The 16,110-nt window shown below is 42.6% G+C and overlaps 1 protein-coding gene across 1 annotated transcript in view; it reads right to left on the bottom strand.

The window, feature by feature from the left end:
* Window positions 1-8,206, bottom strand: part of LOC135510170 (low affinity immunoglobulin gamma Fc region receptor III-A-like) — a 47,863-nt gene extending 39,657 nt beyond the window's left edge. Inside the window, exon 1 of the mRNA XM_064930956.1 lies at window positions 8,088-8,206. Within this exon, the coding sequence (XP_064787028.1) occupies window positions 8,088-8,121 (34 nt within the window). The 5' untranslated portion in view covers window positions 8,122-8,206. The remainder of the gene's footprint in view (window positions 1-8,087) is intronic.
* Between the last annotated feature and the right edge of the window lie 7,904 nt (window positions 8,207-16,110).

Below are 16,110 nucleotides of genomic sequence, written 5' to 3' on the forward strand. Positions count from 1 at the left end.
CCGCTGTCACCCAAAATCCAATGACATTGTGGTGCAGGCATCATTGTGGGCCTATTTTTCTCATGGTCGCTGCGCTCAGACCGAGCGAGCTACGGTCAAGAGGGGCACCTCGTTGGACTCGGCACGGCCTTGGGATTATGTTTATGCCATTGCCTGCTCTCTGTGTCTTTAAACACCACGCTTTGTCACTCCATCCTTGCTGTGTGTGTGTGTGAGAGCTTTTCTTTGACATCTGTTGGGAAAAATGACTGATTTACAGTTCATGGGGGTTGTCTAATCACACATATGAAGTTTTGGACAGATCTGATTTTTTTAACCCTTCCAAACAGCCCCTGAGTCACCAATTATGGCACTTCCGGTTGGCACAGGAAGCTATAAATACACACATGTCTTGACTGACATAGAAACCTAGGGAATCCTGAGTTTTAAGTCTTTAAGTTGAGAATTGACTGATCTACACAGGGTTGAATAATGCAGAGGCCTCGGCACCTTTCGGAGGTGATGTACATCCAAATACCTTTTGGGTCAATCTAACCACTTCCGGTTGCTCCAGGAAGCTTAGAATCGACACAGGTAGACCTCATAGTGGTCTGATGGAATGTCATAGAAGACAGGTTCATACAGCATTCATAACCCATAAAGACCCCAGGTTGTATTTAGGGGAGCAGGCAATGTATTCCTATGGGGAGAGAAGTCAATGCACACTGTTTTTTTGTAAACACCTTCTTTTAACTGTGAAAGGTTAATGCCACACAGTCAAGGTTAGGCTTGCACAGATCGGGAGGACCTTAGGAACAGTCCTGTGTTTGAATTGTCCTTCTAAACCTAACGGTTCCGCCGCTGTCACCCAAAATCAAATGACATTGTGGTGCAGGCTTCATTGTGGGCCTATTTTTCTCATGGTCGCTGCGCTCAGACCGAGTGAGCTACGGTCAAGCGGGGCACCTCGTTGGACTCGGCACGGCCTTGGGATTATGTTTATGCCATTGCCTGCTCTCTGTGTCTTTAAACACCACGCTTTGTCACTCCATCCTTGCTGTGTGTGTGTGTGAGAGCTTTTCTTTGACATCTGTTGGGAAAAATGACTGATTTACAGTTCATGGGTGTTGTCTAATCACACATATGAAGTTTTGGACAGATCTGATTTTTTAACCCTTCCAAACAGCCCCTGAGACACCAATTATGGCACTTCCGGTTGGCACAGGAAGCTATAAATAAACTCATATCCTCATTGGGGTATGCCTTTACAGAATCCTGAGTTTTAAGTCTTTACGTTAAGAACTGAGTTATTTACGGAGGGTTTAGTGAGTGTGTGTTATTTCAGAAAATCATAGAAAATCACAGAAATGTCGCAGAGCTCCGCAGCACATTTTAAAAATACTCGTATGAACACCCTGCAACTGGATCTGTAACCGTTGAAAAAAAAAACACCTATATCTGAACATCACGATCTGGTCAACGTACGATTTCTCGTAAATGACGATAGATAAATGGCCGTTTTTTTTATTGACACCGGAGGCTCCTTGACTTTGACGTGAAGTGAAAAAATCTTTTCTCTATTTTCATTTTGGACCTTTAATCCCAGAAATATGGCCATAACTCAAAAACCGTTGAGGCCTAGACGCCATCTTGTTCGGGGCCATCTTCCCATAATGCCAAACCTACGCTCACCAAGTTTCGGCTTCGAAATATTTTCGGTTTCCGAGATATGGCACGTCGTGATTCGTGATGTTTTGTCCAATAGCAATATGATTGCTTATGCCCTCTTGTGGGATATTTCGGCATTGCGCAAAAATGGGCTAAAATTTGTTTATTTTATTAAACGAAAACCGAATGTCCGACAAAGTTCATTTGATGACTTCCCGGTAGGTCTGGCCCTACCGCTCGGCCCGACGCCGTCCCCGAATTTCTAAAATGTTTTCGGACGTCTAGTAAGGGACCGTACAGTTCCAATAGGGACTTTCTCACTAACTATACGGTGATTGTCGAAATGTTCCCTTAAGGTATGGAAGGGAGTTCATGACTCTGTATAATACTGTATAATACTGTATATTAGATGTAAGGGAATACCCCCTGAAATGGACAAAAATGAATGGGAAAACATTGGACAAACCATATACACGGTGTCCAATACCACCCAATTCGGCGTTGATTCATGCAAAGTGTATTGCAGATGCCATATGGCAAATGCCAGTTGTAACACTTTAAAAATCCAACAGGTGGCGCGTGCGCTCCACCTTGGTTTTTCATATTGGAAATGTAACCCAAGTCAACATCCAAAAGCAAAATTTTGAAAAAATGATCACCCCTTAAAAAAGTGCTTTCTGGACCGTTTTTCAAAATTCTTTTGATTTTTTTGTCAATTACACATGTGCAAGAACTGTATGAATATACTTTTGTCCAATTTTATTATCATCATTTTTTTTATTACTTGCGCTTAAGGCACATGTTTTGTCCATTTGCAATACGATTTCATAGGAAGTCAAAAGTCAAAAGTCAAAAATTGCTAAATTTTATAAAAAACTTCACACACCCCTAAAAATGTGTTTTCTGGACCGTTTTTCAAAATTCTTTCGATTTTTGTGTCAATTACACATGTTTAAGAACTGTAACATACTTTAGTTGTATTTTATTATCATTATGTTTTATTTTTTTTACTTGTGCATAAGGCATATGTTTTGTGGGGGCCAAATGTCATAAGAAATTTGACATGCTCAAAAATCCTGCAGAAATGCAAAATTGACTGGCCTGATGAACTCGGGATGGCCGGGCAGTGATTGTTGTTCCTTTCCATCACTCGTTGTGTTGATTTCATCATGTCCATTTGGTGATTTTTTTTCACTATAGAATCATATTCAAATGCACGTGCATTGTTGTGCAACTGGTGATTGAAAATAGGCACCTGGTAAGCCAAAAATAAAAATATGGTTGTAAATGCATTTACCGGGACTCCTCTTGTCCATGCCTGCTATGGGAGTACCCTACTACGGCCCTCTATCCATGGGGGCCATCCTTAGTGCTTTATGGACTGTTTAAAATACTATGATGGATACGCATTGTTGTGCAACTGCTGATTGAAAATAGGCACCTGGTAACTCAAAAATAAAAATATGGTTGTCAATGCATTTACCGGTCATTCTGATATTAATGCCCGCTATCGGAACACAGGATGGCCTGGCAGTGATAGTTGTTCCTTTCCATCATTCGTTGTGTTGATTTCATCATGTCCATTTGGTGACGTTTTTTCACTGTTGAATCATATTGCAAGTGCACATGCATTTGCAATATGGTTCAATGGGCATTTACCATCACGAATTTGTCATGCTATAAAAATCCTGCAGGAATGCGAAATTGACTGGCCCGATGAACTCGGGATGGCTGGGCAGTGATTCTGGTTCATCTCAATCGCTCGTTAGGGTTGATTTCAGAATGTCACTTTGGTGATGGTACCTCACTGTTTAAACATATTGCAAATGGACAAGAGTCACCAGCAAGTCACCGTCCATCAGTCAATTAGATATCATTCTGACACCAAACTGATACAAACTGACACCAAATCCACTTTTTCCAACTCTTTTAGTAGCCAACTATCACATACTTCAGAGTTGGCCCAAATTCACAACGCCTTCGCTTCAAACCATAAAAAAACATAAAACACGTAGTTACGTTCTAGCTGGTCCATTTCTTATGTTATGTGTAGGCCTAGCTGAGGCGATCCCGAATCCCGAGTTTCGGCTCGATAGGTCCTTCGGTGCCCGAGTAAAACCCTAATTGGTGCTGAAAATCCAATTTTTTCCATGACTTGCTATGGGGTCCTTGAATGAGCTATCGGACAGAAACGTTGGGGTCCGTCTCTATGGGCCGAGCCGGTTTCAATGCACCTAGTCTTGTGTCTCTGAGACTTTTCTAAATGTCGCCATTTTTGTAAGGGTCAAAATTAATTGAAGTCATTGCAAATGTACGAGGCTGTTTCTCGGTCCGAGAACCTTCTAGAGCCACCTAACTCAACACGCACTATCGACCTGAGGTCTAGAACAGGTTTCTAAAGTTTCGGAACTCTAGGTCTGACGGTTCTTTTTTAGCTCGAACAAAGCTAACTATTGCAGGCACTGTCTGTCTCTACGCACCCCAATACGTCCCTCCTTCCAAGCTGTGTGTGTGTGTGATTTAGTTTTCCTTTGAAATTTTATGTGAAAAATGACTGATTTACAGTTCATGGGGGTTGCCTAATCACACATATGAATTTTTGGACAGATCTGATTTTTTTAACCCTTCGAAACAGCCCCTGAGACACCAATTATGGCACTTCCGGGTAGCACAGGAAACTATAAGTCAACACATATCCTCATTGGGGTATGCTGTTACAGAATCCTGAGTTTTAAGTCTTTACGTTAAGAATTGACTGATTTACACAGGGTTGATTGCACTATGTCTATCAAACTGCAGGCAGGGTATGGATATACATTTTTATGGCGATTTTAACCACTTCCGGTTGGCCTAGGAAGCTTAGAATCAACACAGGTAGACCTCAGAGTGGCCTGATGGACTGTTACCGAAGACAGGTTCATATGGCATTCATAACCCATATAGGCTTCAGGTTGAATTTAGGGGTGCAAGCAATGTATTTGTATGAGTAGAGATGTCATTGTAATCTGTGAGATCAAAAAACCCTGTTTTACTGTTAAGGGTTAATGGTCAAATGGTCAAAGTTGCACAGATCGGGAGAACCTTAGGAACATCCCTGTGGTTGAATTGTCCCTCTAAACCTAACGGTTCCGCTGTCACCCAAAAGCAAATGATGTTGTGGGGCAGGCTTCATTTTGGGTCTACTTTTCTCATGGTCGCCGCGCTCAGACCGAGTGAGCTACGGTCAAGTGGGATATCTCGTTGAACTCGGCACGGCCTAGAGATTATGTTTATGCCATTGCCTGCTCTCTGTGTCTTTAGGCACCGCAGTTTTTCACTCCATCCTTGCTGTGTGTGTGTGAGAGCTTTTCTTTGACATCTGTTGGGAGACATGACTGATTTACAGTTCAGGAGGGTTACGTAGTCACACATATGAAGTTTTAAATAGATGTGACTTTTTTAACCCTTCAAAACAGACAGTGTGACCCAAAGAAAGGCACTTCCGGTTGGCACAGGAAGCTCTAAATAAACTCATATCCTGATTGGGGTATGCCTTTACAGAATCCTGAGTTTTAAGTCTTTACGTTAAGAACTTAGATATTTACGGAGGGTTTTGTGAGTGTGTGTTATTTCAGAAAATCATAGAAAATCACAGAAATGTTCTAGCTCCTAATGACCTGTCGAGCCATAACTCGGGATTAGGGGTCGCCTCACATTACGTTTTTATTATGTTTTAAACTGAAGGCGCTGTGAACTATGGGCCTTCTCTGAAATATGTGATAGTTGGCTTTTAACTGAGTTTAACAAAGTGGGTTTTGTGTCAGTTTGGTGAATGATATCTTATTAACTGATGGATGCTGACTTGCTGGCTGACTTTTATACATTTGCAATACGATTCAACAGTGAAAAAACATTACCAAATGGAGCCCATTTCACAAAAGGTTTTGAATGCCTTTAGGAGGTTGTAAGGGGTCTACGGCTGGGTAGGGAGCACCCCCCACCCGTGCCCTTCCAATAGGGGGCGCCCCTGGTAATTTTGGACGTAAAAAAACGCCAGAGTCCCACTTCTCCCTCACCATGCATGACAAATAGACCTTCTAGGTTGATTCAGGGCTTAACATAGGGCTATATATCATTTGGGAAGTATAAATGCCATTTTGACATGGATCACTGACTTTTGGGTTTTGAAACCGCCTTCTTATGATCATATATGGCAAATGGACATAACATCCTGATTTGGCACTTTCAATACTTACATACTGCATTTGGACATTTCTTAAGGCATTTGGCAATGGTTCACTGATTTTTGACTTTGACTTTTGACTTCCTATGATATCATATTGCAAATGGACAAAACATGTGCCTCATGTACAAGTAAAAAATTAAGTAAAAAAGTAAAAAAAACAAGTAAAATATGACAATATTATATGACAAGCTCACCCTATAATATTTTTTTGCTGTATGACACTTGGCATTTGCCATCAGACATTTGCCATAAGCTTCGAATGATCTGCAGTCCAATTGAGTGGTATTGTCCATTGTGTATATGTTTCGTACAGTGCCAATATGTTCCCAGATGGATTAAATCTTCACTCATCAAATGGGTCTATAATCAAACACATTTCTGCATTCCTTGGTGTTTGAATTTACAAGTATTTATCGTTCAAAAAACAATTGAGTTCGTTAAGGAACTAAGATTCGAAGAGGGCTTTTTTAGAGAAACCGTTCTACCTGTTGTTGTTATTTTGATACTATGTATCAACCTTTCTACCTGTTGTTATGGTGATACTATTTATCAACCTGTCTACCTGTTGCTATAGTGATACTATTGATCAACCTTTCTACCTGTTGTTATGGTGATACTATTCATCAACCTTTCTACCTGTTGTTATGGTGATACTATTCATCAACCTTTCTACCTGTTGTTATGGTGATACTATTCATCAACCTTTCTACCTGTTGTTATGGTGATACTATTTATCAACATTTCAACCTATGGTGTTATGGTGATACTATTCATCAACCTTTCTACCTGTTATTATGGTGATACTATTCATCAACCTTTCTACCTGTTGTTATGGTGATACTATTTATCAACCTTTCTACCTGTTGTTATGGTGATATGTATCAACCTTTCTACTTGTTGTTACTGTGATACTATTTATCAACCTTTCTACCTGTTGTTATGGTGATATTATTCATCAAACTTTCTACCTGTTGTTATGGTGAAACTATTTATCAACCTTTCTACCTGTTGTTGTGGTGGTACTATTTATCAACCTTTCTACCTGTTGTTGTTGTTATGGTGATATTATTTATCAACCTGTCTACCTGTTGTTATGGTGATACTATTTATCAACTTTTCTACCTGTTGTTATGGTGGTACTATTCCTCAACCTTTCTACCTGTTGTTGTTATGGTGATACTATTTATCAAAGCTTGGATGCCTCTAATGTTAAATCCCTAGAAGCTGTTTTTCATAAAGCACTTAATTTTGTTACAGGACACAGTTTTACTACTCATCATTGGTGGACTGGACATTTGAAGTCATGTACATCACATCATCACGCTGTTTCTGTTTATATAGCCCTGCTCCACAAAGTTCCAAATGACCTAACATTGCAGTTATCAAATTATTAATCCCGTTCACAGGGTTGGTTAACTATGGAGATGCCTTTTGTGTCTAGAGAGTTAGGTGGAGACTCCTTTAGTGTCTAGAGAGTTAGGTGGAGACTCCTTTAGTGTCTAGAGAGTTAGGTAGAGACTCCTTTCGTATCTAGAGAGTTAGGTGGAGACTCCTTTTGTGTCTAGAGAGTTAGGTGGAGACTCCTTTAGTGTCTAGAGAGTTAGGTAGAGACTCCTTTCGTATCTAGAGAGTTAGGTGGAGACTCCTTTAGTGTCTAGAGAGTGTCTTTAGGTGGAGACTCCTTTAGTGTCCAGAGATTTAGGTGGAGAATCCTTTAGTGTCCTTTGGCTTCCTTGTGCCTTGATGTGAAATCTACAATAGTTGTGCCTATTTTCGATGATTGTGTTTTCCTTTGTGTTTTATGTATTTTAATGTGTCTGAATGTGTTGCTAATATTTTGGACATTCAGTGGATTAAGCCACACAGATATTAAGCCACACAGATATTAAACCAGATAATCACAGAGTATAAGACACAAGTGCTCCGTCTCACCTGCCGCGACACACACAGAGAGAGAGAGAGAGAGCGAGCCCGAGAGAGAGAGAGAGAGAGACAGAGATAGATAGAGACAGACAGACAGACAGACAGACAGACAGACAGACAGACAGACAGACAGAGACAGAGAGAGAGAGAGAGAGAGACACAAAGACAGAGACACAGAGAGAGAGAGAGAGAGAGACAGAGACACAGAGAGAGACACAGACAGAGAGAGAGAGACACAGACAGAGAGAGAGAGAGAGAGAGAGAGAGAAAGAGAGAGAGAGAGAGTACTTACAGAGCTGCCAGCAGAGTGGTGTCAGTTCTCTCATGTTTTGATGCTGAGTGAGACTGAACTCCAGTTTTAGACTTATAGACAGTACGCCTCTTTCCTGTTTTGACCACACAAGACCCTGCTGACGACGTGGTGAAACAGAGGAAGAGAGTAGTTTATCTTGTCTATACTTCCTCTACCACTGCATATTTCTTCATTGCCACTCCTCCCACCCCTGGACTAGGGTCACGTCCGTTAAAGGCAACCATTCCCATGTGTGTTATTCTGAGACGAGTGACCTCTAACCCCTACTATCAGACACTACTGTAGATCTGAGAGGGTTGACCTCTAACCCCTACTATCAGACACTACTGTAGATCTGGGAGGACTGACCTCTAACCCCTACTATCAGTTACTACTGTAGATCTGAGAGGGTTGACCTCTAACCCCTACTATTAGACACTACTGTAGATCTGGGAGGACTGACATCTAACCCCTACTATCAGTTACTACTGTAGATCTGAGAGGGTTGACCTCTAACCCCTACTATCAGTTACTACTGTAGATCTGAGAGGACTGACCTCTAACCCCTACTATCAGTCACTACTGTAGATCTGAGAGGGTTGACCTCTAACCCCTACTATCAGACACTACTGTAGATCTGAGAGGGTTGACCTCTAACCCCTACTATCAGACACTACTGTAGATCTGAGAGGATTGACCTCTAACCCCTACTATCAGACACCACTGTAGATCTGGGAGGACTGACCTCTAACCCCTACTATCAGTTACTACTGTAGATCTGAGAGGACTGACCTCTAACTATCAGTCACTACTGTAGATCAGTCACTACTGTAGATCTGAGGAGGATTGATCCCCTAACCCCTACTATCAGCCACTATTATAGGGAGGAGGAGCTAAAGACTTGAGAGTAGAATCTCGGGAGTAAGGTCCAGGGAGTAGGGTCTAGGGAGTGGGGGCTAGGGAGTAGGGGCTAGGGAGTAGGTTCTAGGGAGTAGGGTCCAGGGAGTAGAGTCCAGGGAGTAGGGTCCAGGGAGTAGGGTCTAGGGAGTAGAGGCTAAGGGTTGGACCATGGTGCTTTTCTTCATTAGACACAACTCTGCTAAATGTCTCCCTCTTCTGTTCAGTTTGTGCAGCTTTGCCTTGTTGACATCTTACTAGTTAGTAGCCTGATCTGTAGCTGTAATACCATGGAGAACCAGTGTGGTACAATACAATGTTGTTCACTACACTATCTTGTTCCTGTCCTCTGTAGCTGAAATACCATGGAGAACCAGAGAGACACCAATACAACGTTGTTCACGACACTATCTTGTTCCTGTCCTCTGTAGCTGTAATACCACAGTAAACCACAGGGGGTGTTGATATCTCACCTGACATTATTATATTTTCAAATGTATTTTTATTATCAAATGTTAAAATATACAATCTACCTGCCGCTCAACATTTACATTACATTTGTAATCTAGCAGACTCCCATCCAGAGACACAGAAGCAACTAGGGTCAACGCCCTAGGGTCAACAGATCTCCCAACAAGTCAAAATGAGGACCCAAACCAACAACCTAAGCCACCAGCCCAAGCTGGACCAACAGACCTATCAGCCACCAGCCCAAGCTGAACCAACAAATCAGTCACCAGCCCAAAACCAACAACCTATCAGCCACCAGCCCAAGCTGGACCAACAACCTATCAGCCACCAGCCCAAGCTGAACCAACAACCTATCAGCCACCAGCCCAAGCTGAACCAACAACCTATCAGTCACCAGCCCAAGCTGAACCAACAACCTATCAGCCACCAGCCCAAGCTCCCAACCGCCAGACCACCAGCCATCCAAGATCCCCTCACAGTTCCACAACAGCTGCCCCTCAACACTCCAAGATCCCCCCACAGTTCCCCAACAGCTGCCCCTCAACCCTCCAAGATCCCCCCACAGTTCCCCAACAGCTGTCCCTCCACCCTCCAAAATCCCCCCACAGTTCCCCAACAGCTACCCCTCAACCCTCCAAGATCTCCCCACAGTTCCCCAACAGCTGCTCCTCAACACTCAAAGAACCCCCCACAGTTCCCCAACAGCTGCCCCTCAACCCTCAAAGATCACCCCACAGTTCCCCAACAGCTGCACCTCAACCATCCAAGAACCCCCGCTCTAACCACCATGCCACCCCTGAGTAGCAGTTTAATTTGGGCATTATTTTCATCCCCCCCCCAAAAAATACCATCAGTTAATCAGTGTACTTTTTCCATAAATAGACAGGTATTTACATCTCCGTGGTTGCAGGATCTTGTCAACATAAGTCAGAAGTAGCATTATAAATATTCACTTCCCTTTGATGATCTTCATCAGAATGCACTCCCAGGAATCCCAGTTCCCACAATAAATGTTTGATTTGTTCGATAAAGTCCATCATTTATGTCCAAATACCTCCTTTTGTTCGCACGTTTAGCCCAGAAATAGAAATTCATGAGGCGCGATCACTAGGTGCAGACGAAATGTCAAAACGTTCCATTACAGTCCGTAGAAACATGTCAAACGATGTATAGAATCAATCTTTAGGATGTTTTTAACATAAATCTTCGATAATGTTCCAACCGGAGAATTCCTTTGTCTTTAGAATTGCAATGGAACGCAAGCTTCCTCTCACGTGAACGTGCGTGGTCAGCTCATGGCACTCTGGGAGAGACCTTACTCAAACCACTCTCATTCCACAGTAGAAGCCTCAAACAAGGTTCTAAAGACTGTTGACATCTAGTTGAAGCCTTAGGAAGTGCAATATGACATAGACACTGTAAATTTGATAGGCAATGAGTTGAAAAACTACAAACCTCAGATTTCCCACATCCTGGTTGGATTTTTTTCTCAGGTTTTTGCCTGCCATAGGAGTTCTGTTATACTCATCGACATCATTCAAACAGTTTTAGAAACTTCAGAGTGTTTTCTATCCAAATCTACTAATTATATGCTTATTCTAGCTTTTATTTTTTTACATTTATTTAACTAGGCAAGTCAGTTAACAATGACCCTAGGAACAGTGGGTTAACTGCCTGTTTAGGGGCAGAACGACAGATTTGTACCTTGTCAGCTCGGGGTTTGAACTTGCAGCCTTTCGGTTACTAGTCCAATGCTCTAACCACTAGGCTACCCTGCCACCCCTGAGTAGCAGTTTAATTTGGGCATTATTTTCATCCAAAATTCCCAATGCTGCCCCCTACCCTAGTGAAGTTAGGGTACTGGCTCAGCCTGGTCTCCATTAGCTCGGTGTCCTGGATCAGCCTGGTCTCCAGCAGCTCGGTGTCCTGCTCGGTGTTTTATAGTCTTCCACCATAATGATTTGATCATTTGTTGCCTCTAAGTTCAATCAATTGGTATAAATATTGGTAAATAGCCCACCCATTTTCACTTACCTCATCCCCACAGTTTTTATTTATTTACTTTTCTGCTCTTTTGCACACCAATATCTCTACCTGTACATCATTTATCAATCCAGTGTTAATCTGCAATATTGTAATTATTCGCCTACCTCCTCATGCCTTTTGCACACATTGTATATAGACTCCCCTTTTTTTCTACTGTGTTATTGACTTGTTAATTGTTTACTCCATGTGTAACTCTGTGTTGTCTGTTCACACTGCTATGCTTTATCTTGGCCAGGTCGCAGTTGTAAATGAGAACTTGTTCTCAACTAGCCTACCTGGTTAAATAAAGGTGAAAAAAAAAAAAATCTGATTTGGACCATATAGAATTGAACTACTTATTTTTTTCAATATATCGGGTGGTATCGGACACTTAAAATGGATAACAAGATGATAGCTTGTTAGCCTATCAACAGGCCAATGGGTCGGATGGAGATTTGTCCTTGCCTGATGATCTCAATCTCCGGATGAGGTACCGGAAAGTCCTGTAGCTGCTGGAGACCAGGCTGAGGCAGGACACTGAGCTGCTGGAGACCAGGTTGCTAGAGCCCTCACTAACTAAACCCCTTCAGAGAGGACAGAGGGTAAAACACAGTCTCTCTCTCTCACACACACATTCCTGTCTGTTACCTATAGGAAGAAGTCTATCTGCTGTAATGAGTTGCAGCTGATAGGGATCTGCTCTGACTCCAGCACACCTGTCTCCTACCACACAATCACACAGAGAGAGAGAGAGAGAGAGAGAGAGAGAGAGAGAGAGAGAGAGAGAGGGAGAGAGAGAGAGAGAGAGAGAGAGAGAGAGGAGAGAGAGAGAGAGACAGAGACAGAGACAGAGAGAGAAAAAAAGAAAGAGAGAGAGAGACAGAGAGAGAGAGAGAGAGAGAGAGAGGGAGAGAGAATACAGGGGGAGAACTGCAGGTTAAGATGACACCGGATGAACACCAGAGGGCGTAGCAGGAGCAACACCAGAGGGCGTAGCAGGAGCAGATGTGACAGACGCTCCCCATCCAACCTGACACAGCTTGAGGGGATCTGCAGAGAAGAATGAGAGAAACTCCCCAAATACAGGTGTGCCAAGCTTGTAGCGTCATACCCAAGAGGACTCCAGGCTGTAATCTCTGCCAAAGGTGCTTCAACTAAGTACTGAGTAAAGGGTCAGAATAATTATGTAAATGTGATATTTCAACAACAAAAAATGTTATTAATCTGCAAAAAAAATTATAAACACCAGTTTTTGCTTTGTCATTATGGGGTATTGTGTGTAGATTTATGAGGGGAAAAAACTATTTACATTTTAAAATAAGGCTGTAACATAACAAAATGCGGAAAATTTCAAGAGGTCTGAATACTTTCCGAATGCACTGATTATACTTTTCCCTGAAAAAGGTTATGAGGTCCAAAAGGCTTCAAGATTGTGTCCCACTTGTTGTTGATTCTTCACAAAATAATACAGTTTTATATCTTTATGTTTGAAGCCTGAAATGTGGCAAAAGGTCGCAAAGTTCAAGGGGGCCGAATACTTTCGCAAGGCACTGTAAATATAAACAGTGAGTAGAACAAGTGTTTGATACACTGCCGATTTTGCAGGTCTTCCTACTTACAAAGCATGTAGAGGTCTCTAATTTTTTATCATAGGTACACTTCAACTGTGAGAGATCATACGTTTCTTATAGTTCTTGACCAGGTTTGCACACACTGCTGCAGGGATTTTGGCCCACTCCTCCATACAGACCTCCAGATCCTTCAGGTTTTGGGGCTATCGCTGGGCAATACGGACTTTCAGCTCCATCCAAAGATTTTCTATTGGGTTCAGGTCTGGAGACTGGCTAGGCCACTCCAGGACCTTGAGATGCTTCTTACGGAGCCACTCCTTAGCTGCCCTGGCTGTGTGTTTCGGGTCGTTGTCATGCTGGAAGACCCAGTCACGACCCATATTCAATGCTCTTACTGAGGGAAGGAGGAAGGAAGGAGGTTGTTGGCCGAGACCTCGCGATACATGGCCCCATCCATCCTCCCCTCAATACGGTGCAGTCGTCCTGTCCCCTTTGCAGAAAAGCATGCCCAAAGAATGATGTTTCCACCTCCATGCTTCACGGTTGGGATAGTGTTCTTGGGGTTGTACTCATCCTTCTTCTTCCTCCAAACACGGCGAGTGGAGTTTAGACCAAAAAGCTCAATTTTTGTCTCATCAGACCACATGACCTTCTCCCATTCTTCCTCTGGATCATCCAGATCGTCATTGGCAAACTTCAGACGGGCCCGGACATGTGCTGGCTTGAGCAGAGGGAACTTGTGTGCGCTGCAGGATTTTAATCCATGATGGCGTAGTGTGTTACTAATGATTTTCTTTGAGACTGTGGTCCCAGCTCACTTCAGGTCATTGACCAGGTCCTGCCGTGTAGTTCTGGGCAGATCCCTCACCTTCCTCATGATCATTGATGCCCCACGAAGTGAGATCTTGCATGGAGCCCCAGACCGAGGGTGATTGACTGTCATCTTGAACTTCTTCCATTTTCTAATAATTGCTCCAACAGTTGTTGCCTTCACACCAAGCTGCTTGCCTATTGTCCTGTAGCCCATCCCAGCCTTGTGCAGGTCTACAATTTTATCCCTGATGTCCTTACACAGCTCTCTAGTCTTGGCCATTGTGGAGAGGTTGGAGTCTGTTTGTTTGATTGAGTGTATGGAAAGGTGTCTTTTATACAGGTAAAGAGTTCAAACAGGTGCAGTTAATACAGGTAATGAGTGGAGAACAGGAGGGCTTCTTAAAGAAAAACTAACAGGTCTGTGAGAGCTGGAATTCTTACTGGTTGGTAGGTGATCAAATACTTATGTCATGCAATAAAATGCAAATTAATTACTTAAAAATCATACAAAGTGTAACAGCTGTCGTCAGTGGTGGAAGAAGGTGAGGACCAAAGCACAGCGTGTGAAGTGTTCATGGTTTTTAATAAAGTAATGAACACTGAACAAAGCAATAAACGTGAAGTAAATCAAACCGAAACAGTCCTGTGTGGCACCAACACTAACACGGAAAATAAACACCCACAACTCAAAGGGTGAAACCAGACTACCTAAGTATGATTCTCAATCAGGGACAACCAGGCTACCTAAGTATGATTCTCAATCAGGGACAACCAGGCTTCCTAAGTATGATTCTCAATCAGGGACAACCAGGCTTCCTAAGTATGATTCTCAATCAGGGACAACCAGGCTACCTAAGTATGATTCTCAATCAGGGACAACCAGGCTTCCTAAGTATGATTCTCAATCAGGGACAACCAGGCTACCTAAGTATGATTCTCAATCAGGGACAACCAGGCTACCTAAGTATGATTCTCAATCAGGGACAACCAGGCTACCTAAGTATGATTCTCAATCAGGGACAACCAGGCTACCTAAGTATGATTCTCAATCAGAGACAACCAGGCTACCTAAGTATGATTCTCAATCAGGGACAACGATTGACAACTGCCTCTGATTGAGAACCAACCAGGCTAACACAGAAAATTCCAAATTATAAAAAAGGAACATAGACAACCCACCCAACTCACGCTACCTGACCATACTAAAACAAAGACATAATAAATGAACTAAGGTCAGAACGTGACACAATGTGATTTTCTGGATTTTTGTTTTAAATTCCGTCTCTCACAGGTGAAGTGTACCTATGATAAAAATTACAGATCTATCTATCTATCTATCTATCTATCTATCTATCTATCTATCTATCTATCTATCTATCTATCTATCTGTCTGTCTGTCTGTCTGTCTGTCTATCTGTCTGTCTGTCTGTCTGTCTGTCTGTCTGTCTGTCTGTCTGTCTGTCTGTCTCTCTGTCTGTATCTCTGTATTTCTGTATCTCTGTATTTCTGTATCTCTGCTGTGTAGGATAGTCCTGTAGTCTCTGCTGTGTCAGTTAGTCCAATAGTCCTATGGTCTATCTGCTGTGTCGGTTAGTCCTATAGTCCTATGGTCTATCTGCTGTGTCGGTTAGTCCTGTAGTCTATCTGCTGTGTAGGTTAGTCCTATAGTCTATCTGCTGTGTAGGTTGGTTCTATAGTCTATCTGCTGTGTAGGTTAGTCCTATAGTCTATCTGCTGTGTAGGTTGATCCTATAGTCTATCTGCTGTGTGGGTTAGTCCTAGATTCTATCTGCTGTGTAGGTTGGTCCTATAGTCTATCTGCTGTGTAGGTTAGTCCTATAGTCCTATAGTCTCTCTGCTGTGTACGTTGATCCTATAGTCTATCTTCTGTGAAGGTCAGTCCTATATACTATCTGCTGTGTAGGTTAGTCCTACAGTCTCTCTGCTGTGTAGGTTCGTCCTATAGTCTATCTGCTGTGTAGGTTAGTCCTATAGTCTATCTACTGTGTAGGTTGGTCCTATAGTCTATCTGCTGTGTAGGTTCGTCATCTGCTGTGTAGGTTAGTCCTACAGTCTCTCTGCTGTGTAGGTTCGTCCTATAGTCTATCTGCTGTGTAGGTTAGTCCTATAGTCTATCTACTGTGTAGGTTGGTCCTATAGTCTATCTGCTGTGTAGGTTCGTCCTATAGTCTATCTGCTGTGTAGATTGGTCCTATAGTCTATCTGCTGTGTGGGTTAGTCCTATA

Source organism: Oncorhynchus masou, chromosome 23 (genome assembly GCF_036934945.1).
Source record: "Oncorhynchus masou masou isolate Uvic2021 chromosome 23, UVic_Omas_1.1, whole genome shotgun sequence".
In the NCBI taxonomy this organism is placed as follows: Eukaryota; Metazoa; Chordata; class Actinopteri; order Salmoniformes; family Salmonidae; genus Oncorhynchus; species Oncorhynchus masou.